Here is a 17,940-nt window from a genome sequence, read left to right as displayed (position 1 = left end):
TCAATCAATCTAATCAATCAATCCAACATATTAATAAAGGCTGCTTTTCTTTTACACCAACAGTTACTACAGTGGTTCCCAAACTGTGGGGGGGAAAGTCAAAAGTTTGGACACCTACTCATTCAAGGGTTTTACTTTATTTTGACTATTTTTTACATAGCAGAATAATAGTGAAGACGTCAAAACCATGAAATAACACATATGGAATCATGTAGTAACCAAAAAAGTGTTAAAGAAATCAAAATATATTTTATATTTGAGATTCTTCAAATAGCCACCCTTTGCCTTGATGACAGCTTTGCACACTCTTGGCATTCTCTCAACCAGCTTCACCTGGAATGCTTTTCCAACAGTCTTGAAGGAGTTCCCACATATGCTGAACACTTGTTGGCTACTTTTCCTTCACTCTGCCGTCCGACTCATCCCAAACCATCTCAATTGGTTTGAGGTCGGGGGATTGTGGAGGCCAGGTCATCTGATGCAGCACTCCATCACTCTCCTTCTTGGTAAAATAGCCCTTACACAGCCTGGAGGTGTGTTGGGTCATTGCCTTGTTGAAAAACAAATGATAGTCCAACTAAGTCCAAACCAGATGGGATGGCGTATCGCTGCAGAATGCTGTGGTAGCCATGCTGGTTAAGTGCATTGACAGTGTCACCAGCAAAGCACCCCCACACCATAACACCTCCTCCTCCATGCTTTACGGTGGGAATTACACATGCTGAGATCATCCGTTCACCCACACAGCGTCTCACAAAGACATGGCGGTTGGAACCAAAAATCTCCAATTTGGACTCCAGACCAAAGGACACATTTCCACCGGTCTAATGTCCATTGCTCATGTTTCTTGGCCCAAGCAGGTCTCTTCTTCTTATTGGTGTCCTTTAGTAGTGGTTTCTTTGCAGCAATTCGACCATGAAGGCCTGATTCACACAGTCCCCTCTGAACAGTTGATATTGAGATGTGTCTGTTACTTGAACTCTGTGAAGCATTTATTTGGGCTGCAATTTCTGAGGCTGGTAACTCTTATGAACTTATCCTCTGCAGCAGAGGTAACTCTGGGTCTTCCATTCCTGTGGCAGTCCTCATGAGAGCCAGTTTCATCATAGCGCATTATGGTTTTTGCGACTGCACTTGAAGAAACGTTCAAATTTCTTGAAATGTTCTGTATTGACTGACCTTCATGTCTTAAAGTAATGATGGACTGTCATTTCTCTTTGCTTATTTGAGCTGTTCTTGCCATAATATGGACTTGGTCTTTTACCAAATAGGGCTATCTTCTGTATACCACCCCTACCTTGTCACAACACAACTGATTGGCTCAAACTCGTTAAGAAGGAAAGAAATTCCACAAATTAACTTTTAACAAGGCACACCTGTTAATTGAAATGCATTCCAGGTGACTACCTCATGAAGCTGGTTGAGAGAATGCCAAGAGTGTGCCAAGCTGTCATCAAGGCAAAGGGTGGCTATTTGAAGAATCTCAAATATAAAATATATTTTGATTTGTTTAACACTTTTTTGGTTACTACATGATTCCGTATGTTTTATTTCATAGTTTTGATGTCTTCACTATTATTCAGAAAAGTAGAAAATAGTCAAAATATAGAAAAACCCTTGAATGAGTAGGTGTGTCCAAACTTTTGACTGGTACTGTATATATATATATTTTTTAAAGGAACTTAGTCCGGCTTTAAACTTACTCTTGAAAGTTGTAATAGTAGAATGCAGAAGGTGCAATTTTGAAATTTGATAGTGCATAATCAGTTCCTCTTGTTAGTCATTGCATACCTTAGAGAGCTATTTATAACTTGTCAGAAATGTCCAGATCAACTAGCCCATGTCAGCTAATGTTTTTTATTTAGGTTTTTTAGCCCATAGATATTGTTGTTATTTTTTAGTCACTCAAATATCACATGAATAAACATTAGACATGACAAAATGTGTAGAATTGTAGGAAATAAGCTTTAAACCTGCAAAATCCTCTCCACCAACGAATGTTGTCAACAGTTTGTGTCATGAACAGCACATAGAAATAGACGTGGCATGTGCGCACGCGCAGGGGAGCGCGGGATGTTCCCCAATGCTGGAACGGTGGCACCGAGTGAAAAACTTTGAGAACCCCTTAGTTACTACAGTACCATACAAGGTGTTTTCCTCACTTAAAAAACTATGTTTTGTCTCACCCCACCTCTCTCCTCCAGGTGAGAAAAGCTGTGACTGTGGTTGTTGGTGACTGGCTGCTCCACCTGAGAGACAGATACTCCTACTTCCACAAGCTCATCCCCCTCCTACTGAGCAGCCTCAGCGATGACATCCCAGAGATTAGGTACTTATTGTACAGGGCTGGGCTCAATTCGAATTGAAGGCAGTCAATTCAGGAAGTGATTTTAATTACAAATTCATTTTAAACTTTTGAAATAAATAGCTTCTACTTGAAAATGGATGCAGTTTTTTCCAATTTTGAATTGTTATTTGAGTGTACTTCCTGGATTGACTGCCTTCAATTCAAATGACCCCAGCCCTGCTATTGTATGACTGACCCAGTCCTTAACCACTCTGCCTTTGAGACCACCCACCCATTCACTCACTCTGTCAGACCTAGGAAATATGCAGCCTAAGATACACACGTATGTATCAGGTTTGCTTGTGCAGATTACTGTAGATACCTACTTATACAGTAGGTTTGGTGTGAAAGAGGGAATAGCAGGAGCCCACAAGGCTCATCACTGACTGTGTTGACTAGCTTGGGCTTTTGTGTTGTTTGTACATTGCGTCGTTGTGGCGTGGGTTCGAATCCTGGGTCCGCCGTGGCAGGGATGGACGTGCATTATCATTATATTTGTCTCTCTCTCCCCTCCAGTCAACTAGCTGCTGACCTGTGGAGACAGACAGGCACTCTGTGGGAGCAGGAGAATGAGGATGACCTGAAGGACAAGATGGACTTCCTCCTGACCCCACCTGACCTCTACCCTGCTGGAGGTGAGTGAACTCCATCACTACTACTTCTACTGCAGAGAGATTAAACATTGTACCATTGCGCCACTCAACTGACTTACAAAGTGTATACAGGATCTTTTGGTGGTGCAAAAAAAAAGTATTTACAGGGTTGGGTTTCTCACACAAAGAAGGCTAGACAAGAAAAAAGATTGTAAAAATCATTAAAGAAATGTATTGGGTTTTGTCTCCTTCAGTGAATGTAGCCCATTGAGAAAAGGTTAGTTAGTTACCGTCCCATGCAGTGTGTTGTCTTGATTATAATAATGAAGAAGAAAGTTCATCAGTGCATTGATACAGACTGAAGAACATCAGCCAATGTAAACCGTGTGATTTGTTGTTGTGGCCTTCTCTGTAAAGCCACCACCCTTTCTCTTCCACCGATCTAGTTATGTCCTCCTTCCTCTGAAAGTAGGTCAGACGCAGCGTGGGGTCAGCTGCCTTTATTAATAATAAGAACTGTCTACTGAGGGCATGATGTATCTATCGATGATTGACGTCAGAGCAGTCTGGGCACGGAGAGGGAGAGAGGGCTGTAGGGGCTGGGGAGGGATGCTGTGCTGTCACTGATCCATCTAGCCTATCTATCTATCCAATATGCTTCATTACTTCAGTTCTACTTCTGCTTGCTGTAGTATAGCAGGGTTCTCACATTCCTCTCTCTGTGTGCTGGTTGGAATAGCCTGGAATACAAACTGATACCATGGTGAAACGGAGCATGTCAGTTTGAATTCCAAGCATTAGTAACTCATCATCGGCAGCTCTGTGCGTGGGATAATTTGCTCTTGTCTTGCATTGATTTAATTGTTATATATATATTTTTATACATGACTCGTTAAATATTCAGTTATTCACATCATGCGGTCTTAATTATATTTTAATCAAGGGAAAGAAGGGAACAGGATTTTTAATGAGCTTTGTTGGGAACTAGGTTTAAAGGGATTTTTTACTCTATATAACTTTAGTTTTCTGTGATAAGAAGTACTGCCTTCTTATGTCTGTCTTTGAGCAGACAACTTTTATAAAAGTTCTTGAATTATTCCTTTAGATTTGGCCCCCAAAAAATAAATAAAATAAAAAACACTGATGAGCTCCAGCCATAAACCAACTATGCTAGCCCTATTCCCCAAGAGTGCTCAGTCACAGTGGAGTTCCAAGCCTCCATATATTACTCATCTCTATTGGCCTGCGGGTTATGTATTCTACAGGTTATGTATTCTACAGGTTATGTATTATGTCATTAGATCCGCTCCGTCAATCATACAAGGCTCAACTATGACACAGTGCTTGATTATTGTCAACACTCTGCCCCCGAACACCCTCATTACTAAGACTAATGTGTGGATGTGGTTGTGGTGTGCAGGCTGGGTGGAGACTAGAGGGGTTTTCCTACTCCCCTTTTACACACACACGCACTCATGCACACACTCTCTCACTTTCTCGCACACACACACTCACGACTACCCCACTGACTCACCACCCCACCCCTGTGTGAGAAGCTGGAAGGGGAGGCCATTGGAGGGACAACACCCAGCCTGTGTTGCCTCCCCAAGCGCCTTATTACCACCTATTAATAACGTCTGTCAGCACTGTAGTGAAGAATGAGGAAGCCCTTCATCTTTTCATATCGCCGCTGGGTTCAGGAAGGAGAGGTGAAGTCCTGTCTGTGACTTTCCATCCCACTCAGCAGGTGAAGACAGACAGCAGGCCTGCCGTTTTCCTCCTGGCCTGATTTCTGTTTATTTTACATAGGCTACACTGGGAAGGCAGTTTGTTTCTATGACGGTCACACGCACCCACCACATTAGCCTGGTCCCAGATCAGTTTATGTTAAGATGTGACAATGAGTATGTTTACATGCACACTAATAATTCGATATTAAACTGATTATGGCAGTAGGCCGAGTATGGCATTAGTGATGTAAATTGTAAACACCTTACTCTACTTATCTTAATCGGCGCAAGGTCAACATCGAAGTAAGCTTACGCCGATTAAAACACCTTGTTTTCTGAGCAATCTTTATAATTATGAGGACATGTAAATGCCTTAATCGGAGTTACAGCGGTGTATTAGATTTGCACATGTGCTAGTACGAGAAGCGCAAGCTTCTATCTTTTGCGCTAGTGAAGTGAGTTCGGGAAAAACTGAAGATATGCATCTTAGAAATAGTTTTCCCATACAAACGTTATATGTCCGAATTCAACAATCAAATAGGCATCACAAAAATAACATGGTCGCTGTGGTAGAACGTTTATTTTGATTGGCGATTTTCTGCATTTATCAAAGTCCCATCAGGTAGCCAGATTTCAGATGTGTCCGTGTAAACAGGATTATTAGGGAAATCGATCTTCTTGCAAATCATGTAAACGTTTAAATCGAGCTATTATATTAATCTGACTTCACAATAATCATATTTTTGTATGCATGTAAACATACTCAATGACCATAGGAGTTGGCAAGATGACACAAACAGATCTGGGACCAGGAAACAACCTGTGGTTGAAGTGTGCATTTTAATCAGGTCTCTCGCCTCTTAAAAGATGTTTGATTTTCAATGGGATCGCCTGTATGCATGAAGGATAAATGATTCCACTGCCCAAATCTCACCTTGTTAATGTTTTACTATCCCTATATGTCTGTCCATTGATTTAATCCATAGGAGTTGGGTGATTGGTACTAAGTTAATGATACAAATTCAATTAATTAATTAATGATGAAGGGTTTATTAAAAGGGAAGTTCTAGTATGCATGTGCAGTGGCTTTAATCCAGTGTTGGACAGGCAGCAGTAATAATGACCGTGTAGCTGGCTCAGATATAGGAAGGTGCTGCTGCGATGGCGGGGGTAGATAACCCAGGCCCGGGGCTGAGGATGAGTTTGAACATGAACATGAACGTGGTCACCCTGGTTGCTACCCATAGGTAGGCTAAGTGGAGAGTACCAGTATGTGTCCTGGGTGGTGTTCATTAGGGCATGCAACATTTAAACGTTTTGCAACTGATAATGGTAAATTACTGTTTCTTATTGGACAAGTCCAAATAGTCCCTTTCTGTTTTAGTCAGTTTTCATCCGTTTGGTGCCTAATGAACATGACCATCTGGTTGTGTAGTGCAGATCTGGGTCAGTCTTCAGCTCCACACGGTGTTAATGCTAATGGATACTGGGTCTAGGACAGGAAAAGAGATGAGTCTCTCTCTCCCTGCCAGTCATAAATCCAACATGGCCCCACTCCTGTCTGAAAAGGTCAGTGTCAGACAACTGGGAGACAACCAGAAACGGCTTGTTTTGTCTTGTCCTGTGTGTTTCTGAAGGATTGAAGCATCCTACAGGAGGGAGGGAGGGAAGGAAGGACGGTGGGAGAGAGAGAGGGATGAAGCATGTGGAGGGCTATTCATTTAAAAATGTGTTCCACTTGCTCTGACAAGTCCCCCGGAGAGGAAATCTCCATCGTAAAACCAAAAAGTACATGTCTGGAAAATGGGACTTAGACTGTAGATGCAGTCCATTAGGACAGCAGAAAACACCCAACAAATTATGTTCCCTTCTTGCCTAATGTGAAGTGTTTTGTTGAAAATAGATCTTCTAAAATGCTCCATCAGCATAACTGGGTCGGAGGGCTATAGAACAGTTGTTCTATCGCTATCTCCATTACACAGTTAGAAATAGGATAACACAGTTACAACACAGTTAGCTTATTAGCACTTGTAGATATATACAGTAGATGTAGATTTATAGGCTGCGTTTACACAGGCAGGCCAATTCTGCTCTTTTGCAAAATTATTGGTATTTTGACCAATCATTCAGATCAGATCTTTTGGCAAAAGATCAGAATTGGGCTGCCTGTGCAAACGCAGCCTTAGATGTATATCTTAATTGATCCATTTGTGTGATTTGTGTGCTTTTTAGTAGGCTAATGCTTGTAGGCATTTTCATGCACTTTCTAACCTTAAATCCCCCTACCTCCCCCTCCCTCCTACCTATCCCCCCCCCAGTGGAGCGTCCGGGCCTGGGCTGCAGGGAGCTGGTGGTGAGGAATCTGTCCAACCTGCTGCCGGCGCTGGCCCGCGACGTGCTCGACTGGGTGGCGGGCACGCGGGTCAAGACGGCCCAGCTACTGTATGCCCTGCTGCTGCACGCTGAGGACCACTGCACCCAGCACCTGCAGTTGCTGCTCTCCACGCTGTACCGCGCCTGCACCGACCCTGAGAGGGACGTGGTCACCAACGTGAGTGGTCGAGACATAGAGACACATGCTATCACTATGTGTTCTATGTAATCCAATGGGACGTCCCTACCACATTGAAAATGAAATGTAAAATGTTTAGGGTAGGGACGTCCCAAGGATTCTGGATAGCACTAACCTTTATCTCATCCTAGGGGGGGTGGTCAGGTCAGGAAGTGGAAGTCCTAATGGTTGGATGGTAGTGGTAGGTCTAATGGTTGGATTGTAGTGATAAGTCTAATGGTTGGATGGTAGTGGTAGGTCTAATGGTTGGATGGTAGTGGTAGGTCTAATGGTTGGATGGTAGTGGTAGGTCTAATGGTTGGATGGTAGTGATAAGTCTAATGGTTGGATGGTAGTGGTAGGTCTAATGGTTGGATGGTAGTGATACGTCTAATGGTTGGATGGTAGTGGTAGGTCTAATGGTTGGATGGTAGTGATAAGTCTAATGGTTGGATGGTAGTGATAGGTCTAATGGTTGGATGGTAGTGATAAGTCTAATGGTTGGATGGTAGTGGTAGGTCTAATGGTTGGATGGTAGTGATAAGTCTAATGGTTGGATGGTAGTGGTAGGTCTAATGGTTGGATGGTAGTGATAGGTCTAATGGTTGGATGGTAGTGGTAGGTCTAATGGTTGGATGGTAGTGATAAGTCTAATGGTTGGATGGTAGTGGTAGGTCTAATGGTTGGATGGTAGTGATAGGTCTAATGGTTGGATGGTAGTGATAAGTCTAATGGTTGGATGGTAGTGGTAGGTCTAATGGTTGGATGGTAGTGATAAGTCTAATGGTTGGATGGTAGTGGTAGGTCTAATGGTTGGATGGTAGTGATAGGTCTAATGGTTGGATGGTAGTGATAAGTCTAATGGTTGGATGGTAGTGGTAGGTCTAATGGTTGGATGGTAGTGATACGTCTAATGGTTGGATGGTAGTGGTAGGTCTAATGGTTGGATGGTAGTGATAGGTCTAATGGTTGGATGGTAGTGGTAGGTCTAATGGTTGGATGGTAGTGATAAGTCTAATGGTTGGATGGTAGTGGTAGGTCTAATGGTTGGATGGTAGTGATAGGTCTAATGGTTGGATGGTAGTGGTAGGTCTAATGGTTGGATGGTAGTGACTAACCTGGATGAATAAAGGTTAAACCATTAACCATTAAATAAATAAGATAATCGTAGAAATCTGCTCTACAGTACCTGTATGTTGGCTACTTCAGTTCATCACTCCACAGATCTTTGTGAAGCAAGCCATAGACCGATGCACCATCATTTGGGCGCCATTTTAACAAACTGCTCACAGTACCAATGGCCTTCCTTCCTTGAAGTTATTTTCGTTATTGTCATGCCCATGTGCTATTTCCATTGACATTCTTTCCACCCAGAGCTGCTGTGGTGAATGGCTTGATCTTGATGGTCATGTCATGAGAGGAAAGGACACACCTGCTGGCCTTAGAATACACAGCAGTGAATAGCAGTAGTGATGTATGTGTCTTATAGCCCTGAGATAGTTGGGTTGGGCCCAAGGACTTGGGATGCACCTGCCCCAAGAGGAAGCCTTTGATGGTTCCGCTGATCCACTGGCTGATAAGGGATTATGAATTACGTACTCTTCTGTGGTCTTCTGTTATCTTGAATTCTTTCTTTCGTCCTCTCTTTCATTCTTTCTTTCTATCTCATTCTCTCTTTCTCTCTACAATCGTTCTCTGCTCTATCGCTAATCTTTGCTCTCTCTATCAATTCAAGGTGCTTTATTGGCATGAAATACACTCTGTAATATTGCCAAATCATTCTATAAACTATAGTATTCTCTATCTCTCTCTGCAGTGTCTGAGGTCTGCCAAGCTGCTGGGGACCTTTGTCAGCCCCGAGGTCTTCCTCAAGCTGCTCCTGGTCCACTTGGAGACCCCCTCCTCCTCCGCCTCCCCCCATACCCCCCTCATGGTCCTGGCTGCCGTACTGGGGGGCTGCTCCGGGGACCTCCTGAAACCACACCTCCAGAAGATCGCTGATACACTGGTCCAACCAGACATCTGCCAGGAGTACCAGCAGGTGAGTCTATGGCCAATGACCTATGGGTTGGGAATTGGGGGAAAAGGTAAATGCCATAACTACTGGTCCAGTATCAGATGTCATTATCCACACTAATTGTTAAAGATAGGGTTAATGGTAGGGTGAACTGGTCATAGATCTGCGGTTAGGGGTAACTTATGATAGTTCACATCTGGTTGAGATGTTTCCTCTATGTTATCTTATATTTGAGTCTCCAGCTGGTCTGGTGAAGTTGGCATATAGACCGACAGATGAAACACTACCCTTTCTGAGGCACTTAGTTTTGACCCTAAAACTGTTTACAGTGAAAGGTTCCATAAAGTGAAAGAATATTAAGATAAGATGCATTTTTCCTATCAGGACCGTTGTAAAAGCTTTTATAGGGATTACTGTGCTGTGAGTTCAGGGGGTTCACCATTGAGTAACATCACAAAACGCTGACTCCACTAACGGCCACCGAGCAAGGCACATGTTGTTTTCAGTGAGTGAGTGAGTGAGACTGAGAGACTGAGAGAGAGAGAGAGACTGAGAGAGAGAGAGAGACTGAGAGAGAGAGAGAGACTGAGAGAGAGACAGAGAGAGAGAGAGACTGAGAGAGAGAGAGACTGAGAGAGAGAGAGACTGAGAGAGAGAGAGAGAGACTGAGAGAGAGAGACTGAGAGAGAGAGACAGAGAGAGAGAGACAGAGAGAGAGAGACAGAGAGAGAGAGACAGAGAGAGAGAGACTGAGAGAGAGAGACTGAGAGAGAGAGACTGAGAGAGAGAGACTGAGAGAGAGAGACTGAGAGAGAGAGACTGAGAGAGAGAGACTGAGAGAGAGAGACTGAGAGAGAGAGACTGAGAGAGAGAGACTGAGACTGAGAGAGAGAGACTGAGACTGAGAGAGAGAGACTGAGACTGAGAGAGAGAGACTGAGACTGAGAGAGAGAGACTGAGACTGAGAGAGAGAGACTGAGACTGAGAGAGAGAGACTGAGACTGAGAGACTGAGAGAGAGAGACTGAGAGAGAGAGACTGAGAGAGAGAGACTGAGAGAGAGAGACTGAGACTGAGAGAGAGAGACTGAGAGAGAGAGACTGAGAGAGAGAGACTGAGAGAGAGAGACTGAGAGAGAGAGACTGAGAGAGAGAGACTGAGAGAGAGAGACTGAGAGAGAGAGACTGAGAGAGAGAGACTGAGAGAGAGAGACTGAGAGAGAGAGACCGAGAGAGAGAGAGAGAGACTCAGTGGAAAAAGAGGAAAACTAAAATACCATAAAGACCAGAGCAGCTCTTTCCTCCCCTTCCTCTCCTCTGGTGTCCCACATTTAGTTTACCTTTGATATTGCTCTGGCTGTGAAGCACGGATTTTCACACATGCACTCACACTGCTGGCTGCAATGAGTCACCCATACCCATAACCAGTGGGGCCCAAAATAATTTCCTCTGGAGGGGATGATGATGATGATGATGATGATGATGATGATGATAAAATGCTAATTATTCCTGACCCCTGCATGTCTGAGTTGACCTGAGTTGTTTTTTATAGCCAATTTTCAACACTCACTGTGTGCGGAAGAGCGCAAAGTAGAGCCCCCACCCCCTGTTACCAACCACCGACCCCCAAACCCCCTTTTAAAGCCCTGAGATTCCAACATTTCAAAGAGGGTCAGTGTTATGGACCTGGTGACAGACATACAGGAGGGGAAACGGATCCCCCTCTCTGTCCCCCTCCACCCCACCTCTAGCTGGGGTCAAGCCAGAGCGCGATGGACACAGATGGAGACAGACCTTCTGGTCCCTGGTCTGTCTGTCTCAATAAAGATCATTAGAAGTCAGTCTCGGTGGGTACTAAGGGGAAGCAGTACAGTGCTGGCTGGGTAGTTAAAGCTCAGGGTTAGCAGTACAGTAAAGTGCTGTCTGGCTGGCTGGGTAGTTAAAGAGCAGGGTTAGCAGTACAGTACAGTGCTAGCTTGGTAGTTAAAGAGCAGGGTTAGCGGTACAGTGCTAGCTTGGTAGTTAAAGAGCAGGGTTAGCGGTACAGTGCTAGCTTGGTAGTTAAAGAGCAGGTTTAGCGGTACAGTGCTGGCTTGGTAGTTAAAGAGCAGGGTTAGCGGTACAGTGCTGTCTTGGTAGTTAAAGAGCAGGGTTAGCGGTACAGTGCTGGCTTGGTAGTTAAAGAGCAGGGTTAGCGGTACAGTGCTAGCTTGGTAGTTAAAGAGCAGGGTTAGCGGTACAGTGCTGGCTTGGTAGTTAAAGAGCAGGGTTAGCGGTACAGTGCTAGCTTGGTAGTTAAAGAGCAGGGTTAGCGGTACAGTGCTAGCTTGGTAGTTAAAGAGCAGGGTTAGCGGTACAGTGCTAGCTTGGTAGTTAAAGCTCAGGGTTAGCAGTACAGTACAGTGCTAGCTTGGTAGTTAAAGAGCAGGGTTAGCGGTACAGTGCTGGCTGGGTAGTTAAAGGGACATTTCAAATTTTTTCGACTTCAAATTCGTCATCTCCAGCACCACCCCAACATCAGCATATGTGAAAATGGCGCGTTTCTATGTTTTGTAGTAAAAAAGATTGGTAGACAATTAGTGGCAATGCTTCCTCACAATTGGTTAAAATCACAAGACGCACACCGATGATGTCATTTGTTATGTTCCTCTATCATTTTTACTACAAAGCATAGAAACATGCCATTTTTACATATGTTGATGTTGGGGTGGTGCTGGAGATGATGCATATTAAGTTGGACAATTTTGAAATTCCCCTTTAAAGAGTAGGGTTAGCAGTACAGACCGACACACCTGCAGCATTCTTTGAAAACAACCAGGCCAGACACACAGAGCAGGGCCAAACCAGAGAGGTCCAGGGCCAGGCAGGCCACCGCTGGGCTGTAAATAACACAGGAGAGGAGGGAGAGAGGTGGGAGAGGAGCATCTGTGTTCCTGTAGACACACACACAGGCAGACATACAGACCCAGTTACACACCCACACACACACACAGGCAGACATACAGACCCAGTTACACACCCACACACCAAGCACACACACAGGCAGACATACAGACCCAGTTACACACCCACACACCAAGCACACACACAGGCAGACATACAGACCCAGTTACACAAGCACACACACAGGCAGACATACAGGCAGACATACAGACCCAGTTACACACCCACACACCAAGCACACACACAGGCAGACATACAGACCCAGTTACACACCCACACACCAAGCACACAGGCAGACATACAGACCCAGTTACACACCCACACACCAAGCACACACACAGGCAGACATACAGACCCAGTTACACACCCACACACCAATCACACACACAGGCAGACATACAGACCCAGTTACACACCCACACACCAAGCACACACACAGGCAGACATACAGACCCAGTTACACACCCACACACCAAGCACACACACAGGCAGACATACAGACCCAGTTACACACCCACACACCAAGCACACACACAGGCAGACATACAGACCCAGTTACACACCCACACACCAAGCACACACACAGGCAGACATACAGACCCAGTTACACACCCACACACCAAGCACACACACAGGCAGACATACAGACCCAGTTACACACCCACACACCAAGCACACACACAGGCAGACATACAGACCCAGTTACACACCCACACACCAATCACACACACAGGCAGACATACAGACCCAGTTACACACCCACACACCAAGCACACACACAGGCAGACATACAGACCCAGTTACACACCCACACACCAAGCACACACACAGGCAGACATACAGACCCAGTTACACACCCACACACCAAGCACACACACAGGCAGACATACAGACCCAGTTACACACCCACACACCAAGCACACACACAGGCAGACATACAGACCCAGTTACACACCCACACACCAATCACACACACAGGCAGACATACAGACCCAGTTACACACCCACACACCAAGCACACACACAAACAGAGCAGACAGAACAGAGCAGACAGAACAGAGTAGACAGACAGACAGACAGACAGACAGACAGACAGACAGACAGACAGACAGACAGACAGACACAAACAAACAAACACCAAGCATGCAGGTGCACACAGACAGACAGACACAGAGACAGACAGACGGACAGACAGAAAGACAGGTGTACACACGCACACACACACACACACTCCCTTCCCAGTCGTCACACATACACTGACATGAACTTCAGAGAGACACAGTCATCACACAGATTGTTTGAAGGTTAGCCAGTAGCCACAGTGATCCTGCTTGTTGGACTAACTGGTTGTTTTTGATATGGTTTTAGACAAGCAAGGGGAAAATGTCATATGGGCACATTGGGCAGCTGTGGTGCTAAGATAAAGTAAAAAATAAGACTTAAATTGCAGACTCAGATGCTATGCTTTTCAAAGTAAACTTCAGAAGATAAAAACAACTTTAGAGAGTTTTGTGCAAGAGAGCGAGAGGTTTGACTTGGACAAAAATAATAATAAAAATAATCTTCAAAGTCACAGCGAAAACCACGCTGGTCGGCAGAGAGCGAGAGAGTGGTGGAGCCCGTTGAAGATGTGGACACTGATATAGTGCTTGGGACCTCTTAACTTATTTTACTTGTTCAAAGGCCTGTTTTAGTGTTTTTACCCCAAACAATGAACTATATGACAAAACTCCCCCTCTTATCAATTCATACAATGATGTCACTGTGGCAGAGAGGAGTTGAAAGGAGTGTTGATTAGTTAAGCTTCCGTGTTGTACCAGTTGCACTTGTAGTTATAGGACATACCATAAAACACACACACACAGACATTAAGATATTAATACATAATAGAAACATCCTGACACCGTGTAGACACACGCTCTCACTCTACAGCTGAGGGCCGTTGTGCTGTTGCCATGGCTATGGAGCTATTCTCACATCTGCAGAGCTAAAGCAAACAGGCAGATGAGAGAGAGCGAGAGAGAAAGGCCCGTAGGTGAAGGGAAGGAAGGAATATTTACAACCACGTAGTTAACAGACAGAGAACATTACACAGCAAGGCACTGTAAAAGTGCTGACCCACAGTAGCGGAGGAGAGATGAGGCTCTGTTTTCTTTCATCTTGTCTTGTGTGCAAATGCTGCCGAGAGACTTGGGAGTGTCTGTCCTTTGCGTGAAGAGGTGACGCCATGTCGGCCAATTTTCTGTCGCTCTGAAAACACAAACACACTCTGACATGTTTCCTCTGTCCGATGTCATGGCCGCTGACAGCTGTGGCCTGTTCATCTCGCTCTTGAAAGGGAGACGAAAGAAAGGTGAGAACGGAGGAGTGCGGTGATGGGTTGGGCTTACCGTACCCGTACGTGTGGCTGCCGCCTCACCTGTGGACTGACACAACCGGGTCAGAGCTCCAGGGGTGTATCAGTTTCCCTGTTGCCATGACAATGGTAGAAGTTGTGGGGGGGTAATGAATCTCCAACTACCTCAGAATGTCAGTGTGTATTTGCGGCAGACACACACAGACACACACACACACACACAGACACACACACACAGACAACACACACACATGGTGTTACGAGGTGGCGTGTGCAGTGCCACAGCACCAGGTCGAGCACCAGCCAGGCTCCAGGTGTGTCTAACATGATTATATCCAAGCACTACGCCACTTTTACCACTTTTTCTTTCCTCTCCTTTCCCAGACCTACTAATGGCTGTTTTGGTGTCAGTGTGAGCCTGTGTGTTACAATGTTAAACGTCTGATGGTGTCTCCATACAGCATCCTTGGGCTGCCTACCTAGGGTTGTTGTGGCAGACCAGAACAGAACAGACCACAACAAACCAGACCAGAGCAGACCAGAGTGAAAACCCCACAGTGTCGCTGCTTTATTCCCATGATAGTGAGCTGCTGAGCTGTAAAGAGGGGGATCCCCACAGAAATACAATGACTAGAGATTCTATGGGGATCCCCACCACCCACTGTGATCACGTCCTCACTCCACAGGGGGGAGTGAAGTGAGTAATACACAGCAGGGGAGGGGAGAACTGAGTCACAAGCCCAGAGAGGTGAGGGGGAAGCCCCCAGGGAAGCCCAGAGCGGTGAGGGGGAGGCCCCAGGGAAGCCCAGAGCGGTGAGGGGGAGGCCCCAGTGAAACCCAGAGTGGTGAGGGGGAGGTCCTAGGGAAGCCCAGAGCGGTGAGGGGGAGGTCCCAGGGAAGCCCAGAGCGGTGAGGGGGAGGCCCCAGGGAAGCCCATAGCGGTGAGGGGGAGGCCCCAGAGAAGCCCAGAGAGGTGAGGCGGAGGCCCCGAGAGGTGAGGAGGAGGCCCCGAGAGGTGAGGAGGAGGCCCCAGGGAAGCCCAGAGAGGTGAGGGGGAAGCCCAGAGATTTGAGGGGGAGGCCCCAGGGAAACCCAGAGAGGTGAGGGGGAGGCCCAGAGAGGTGAGGGGGAGGCCCCAGGGAAACCCCGAGAGGTGAGGGGGAGGCCCCGAGAGGTGAGGGGGAGGCCCCAGGGAAGCCCAGAGAGGTGAGGGGGAGGCCCCAGGGAAGCCCAGAGAGGTGAGGGGGAGGCCCCAGGGAAGCCCAGAGAGGTGAGGGGGAGGCCCCAGGGAAGCCCAGAGAGGTGAGGGGAGGCCCCAGGGAAAACCAGAGAGGTGAGGGGGAGGCCCCAGGGAAGCCCAGAGAGGTGAGGGGGAGGCCCCAGGGAAGCCCATAGAAGTGAGGGGGAGGCCCCAGGGAAGCCCAGAGAGGTGAGGGGGAAGCACAGAGAGGTGAGGGGGAGGCCCCAGAGAAGCCCCGAGAGGTGAGGATGAGGCCCCGAGAGGTGAGGATGAGGCCCCAGGGTAGCCCAGAGAGGTGAGGGGGAAGCCCAGAGAGGTGAGGGGGAGGCCACAGAGAAGCCCAGAGAGGTGTGAGGGGAGGCCCCAGGGAAGCCCAGAGAGGTGAGGGGAGGCCCCAGGGAAAACCAGAGAGGTGAGGGGGAGGCCCCGAGAGGTGAGGGGGAGGCCCCAGGGAAGCCCAGAGAGGTGAGGGGGAGGCCCCAGGGAAGCCCAGAGAGGTGAGGGGGAGGGCCAAGGGAAGCCCAGAGAGGTGAGGGGGAGGCCACGAGAGGTGAGGATGAGGCCCCAGGGTAGCCCAGAGAGGTGAGGGGGAAGCCCAGAGAGGTGAGGGGGAGGCCACAGAGAAGCCCAGAGAGGTGAGGGGGAAGCCCAGAGAGGTGAGGGGAGGCCACAGAGAAGCCCAGAGAGGTATGAGGGGAGGCCCCAGGGAAGCCCAGAGAGGTGAGGGGAGGCCCCAGGGAAAACCAGAGAGGTGAGGGGGAGGCCCCAGGGAAGCCCAGAGAGGTGAGGGGGAGGCCCCAGGGAAGCCCATAGAAGTGAGGGGGAGGCCCCAGGGAAGCCCAGAGAGGTGAGGGGGAGGCCCCAGGGAAGCCCAGAGAGGTGAGGGGGAGGCCCCAGGGAAGCCCAGAGAGGTGAGGGGGAGGGCCAAGGGAAGCCCAGAGAGGTGAGGGGGAGGCCACGAGAGGTGAGGATGAGGCCCCAGGGTAGCCCAGAGAGGTGAGGGGGAAGCCCAGAGAGGTGAGGGGGAGGCCACAGAGAAGCCCAGAGAGGTGAGGGGGAAGCCCAGAGAGGTGAGGGGGAGGCCACAGAGAAGCCCAGAGAGGTATGAGGGGAGGCCCCAGGGAAGCCCAGAGAGGTGAGGGGAGGCCCCAGGGAAAACCAGAGAGGTGAGGGGGAGGCCCCAGGGAAGCCCAGAGAGGTGAGGGGGAGGCCCCAGGGAAGCCCATAGAAGTGAGGGGGAGGCCCCAGGGAAGCCCAGAGAGGTGAGGGGGAGGCCCCAGGGAAGCCCAGAGAGGTGAGGGGGAGGCCCCAGTGAAACCCAGAGAGGTGAGGGGGAGGCCCCAGAGAAGCCCAGAGAGGTGAGGGGGAGGCCCCAGAGAAGCCCAGAGAGGTGAGGGGGAGGCCCCGAGAGGTGAGGATGAGGCCCCAGGGTAGTCCAGAGAGGTGAAGGGATGAGCCCAGAGAGGTGAGGGGGAACCCCCAGGGAAGCCCAGGCCAGACAGGGGGACAAAGGATGCAGAGGTTTACCTCAGTGCTCACTTTCTTTTAAAATATCAAACCTGACTCACTGTTAGGCGGCCTCGCAGGACAAACAAACAGGTCGGATCCAGACACACATAACAAGCCTTTTCCAAACCCCCCTGAGTCAAAAGTGTGTGTGCATAATGTGCGTGTGCGCGTCCATCCATAGTATGTGTGTGTGTCTAACCCCCTAGCTCACTGATGTAAAATAAACACATTTTTCTCACAGCCCTGGAAGTCCTGACCCTCTAGTCTCTCCTCTCTAGCCGTGTCATAGATTCACTGCTCTCCATCTTATTTATTTAGTTTTGCTCTCTTTTCCTTCCCACTGAAGTGGCATGCTGCTCTATGGCTGCTTGGGGAAGACAGTGGCACAGGGGTCTAAGGCACTGCATCTCAGTGCTTGAGGCGTCACTACAGACCCCTTGGTTTGATTCCAGGCTGTATCACAACCGGCTGTGATTGGGAGTCCCATAGGGCGGCGCACAATTGGCCGAGCGTTGTCCGGGTTTGGCCGGTGTAGGCCGTCATTGTAAATAAGAATTTGTTCTTAACTGACTTGCCTAGTTAAATAAAGATAAAATAAATTTTAAAACAGTGTTGTGCTCCTCCTAGTGCCTGCTTTGAGCACTGGACAGACGTTT

General features: G+C 47.9%; 1 protein-coding gene across 1 annotated transcript in view; it reads left to right on the top strand.

The window, feature by feature from the left end:
- LOC121551168 (dynein axonemal assembly factor 5-like) overlaps positions 1–17,940 on the top strand; it is a 49,643-nt gene that overhangs the window by 1,484 nt on the left and 30,219 nt on the right. Inside the window, exons 3-6 of the mRNA XM_045210928.1 lie at positions 2,205–2,329; positions 2,864–2,982; positions 6,989–7,221; positions 9,038–9,262. Of these exons, the coding sequence (XP_045066863.1) occupies positions 2,205–2,329; positions 2,864–2,982; positions 6,989–7,221; positions 9,038–9,262 (702 nt within the window). The remainder of the gene's footprint in view (positions 1–2,204; positions 2,330–2,863; positions 2,983–6,988; positions 7,222–9,037; positions 9,263–17,940) is intronic.

Source organism: Coregonus clupeaformis, chromosome 35 (genome assembly GCF_020615455.1).
Source record: "Coregonus clupeaformis isolate EN_2021a chromosome 35, ASM2061545v1, whole genome shotgun sequence".
NCBI classification, from domain to species: Eukaryota; Metazoa; Chordata; class Actinopteri; order Salmoniformes; family Salmonidae; genus Coregonus; species Coregonus clupeaformis.
The sequence above is the reverse complement of the archived record's forward strand: the minus strand, read 5'-3'. Positions and strand labels throughout refer to the sequence as shown.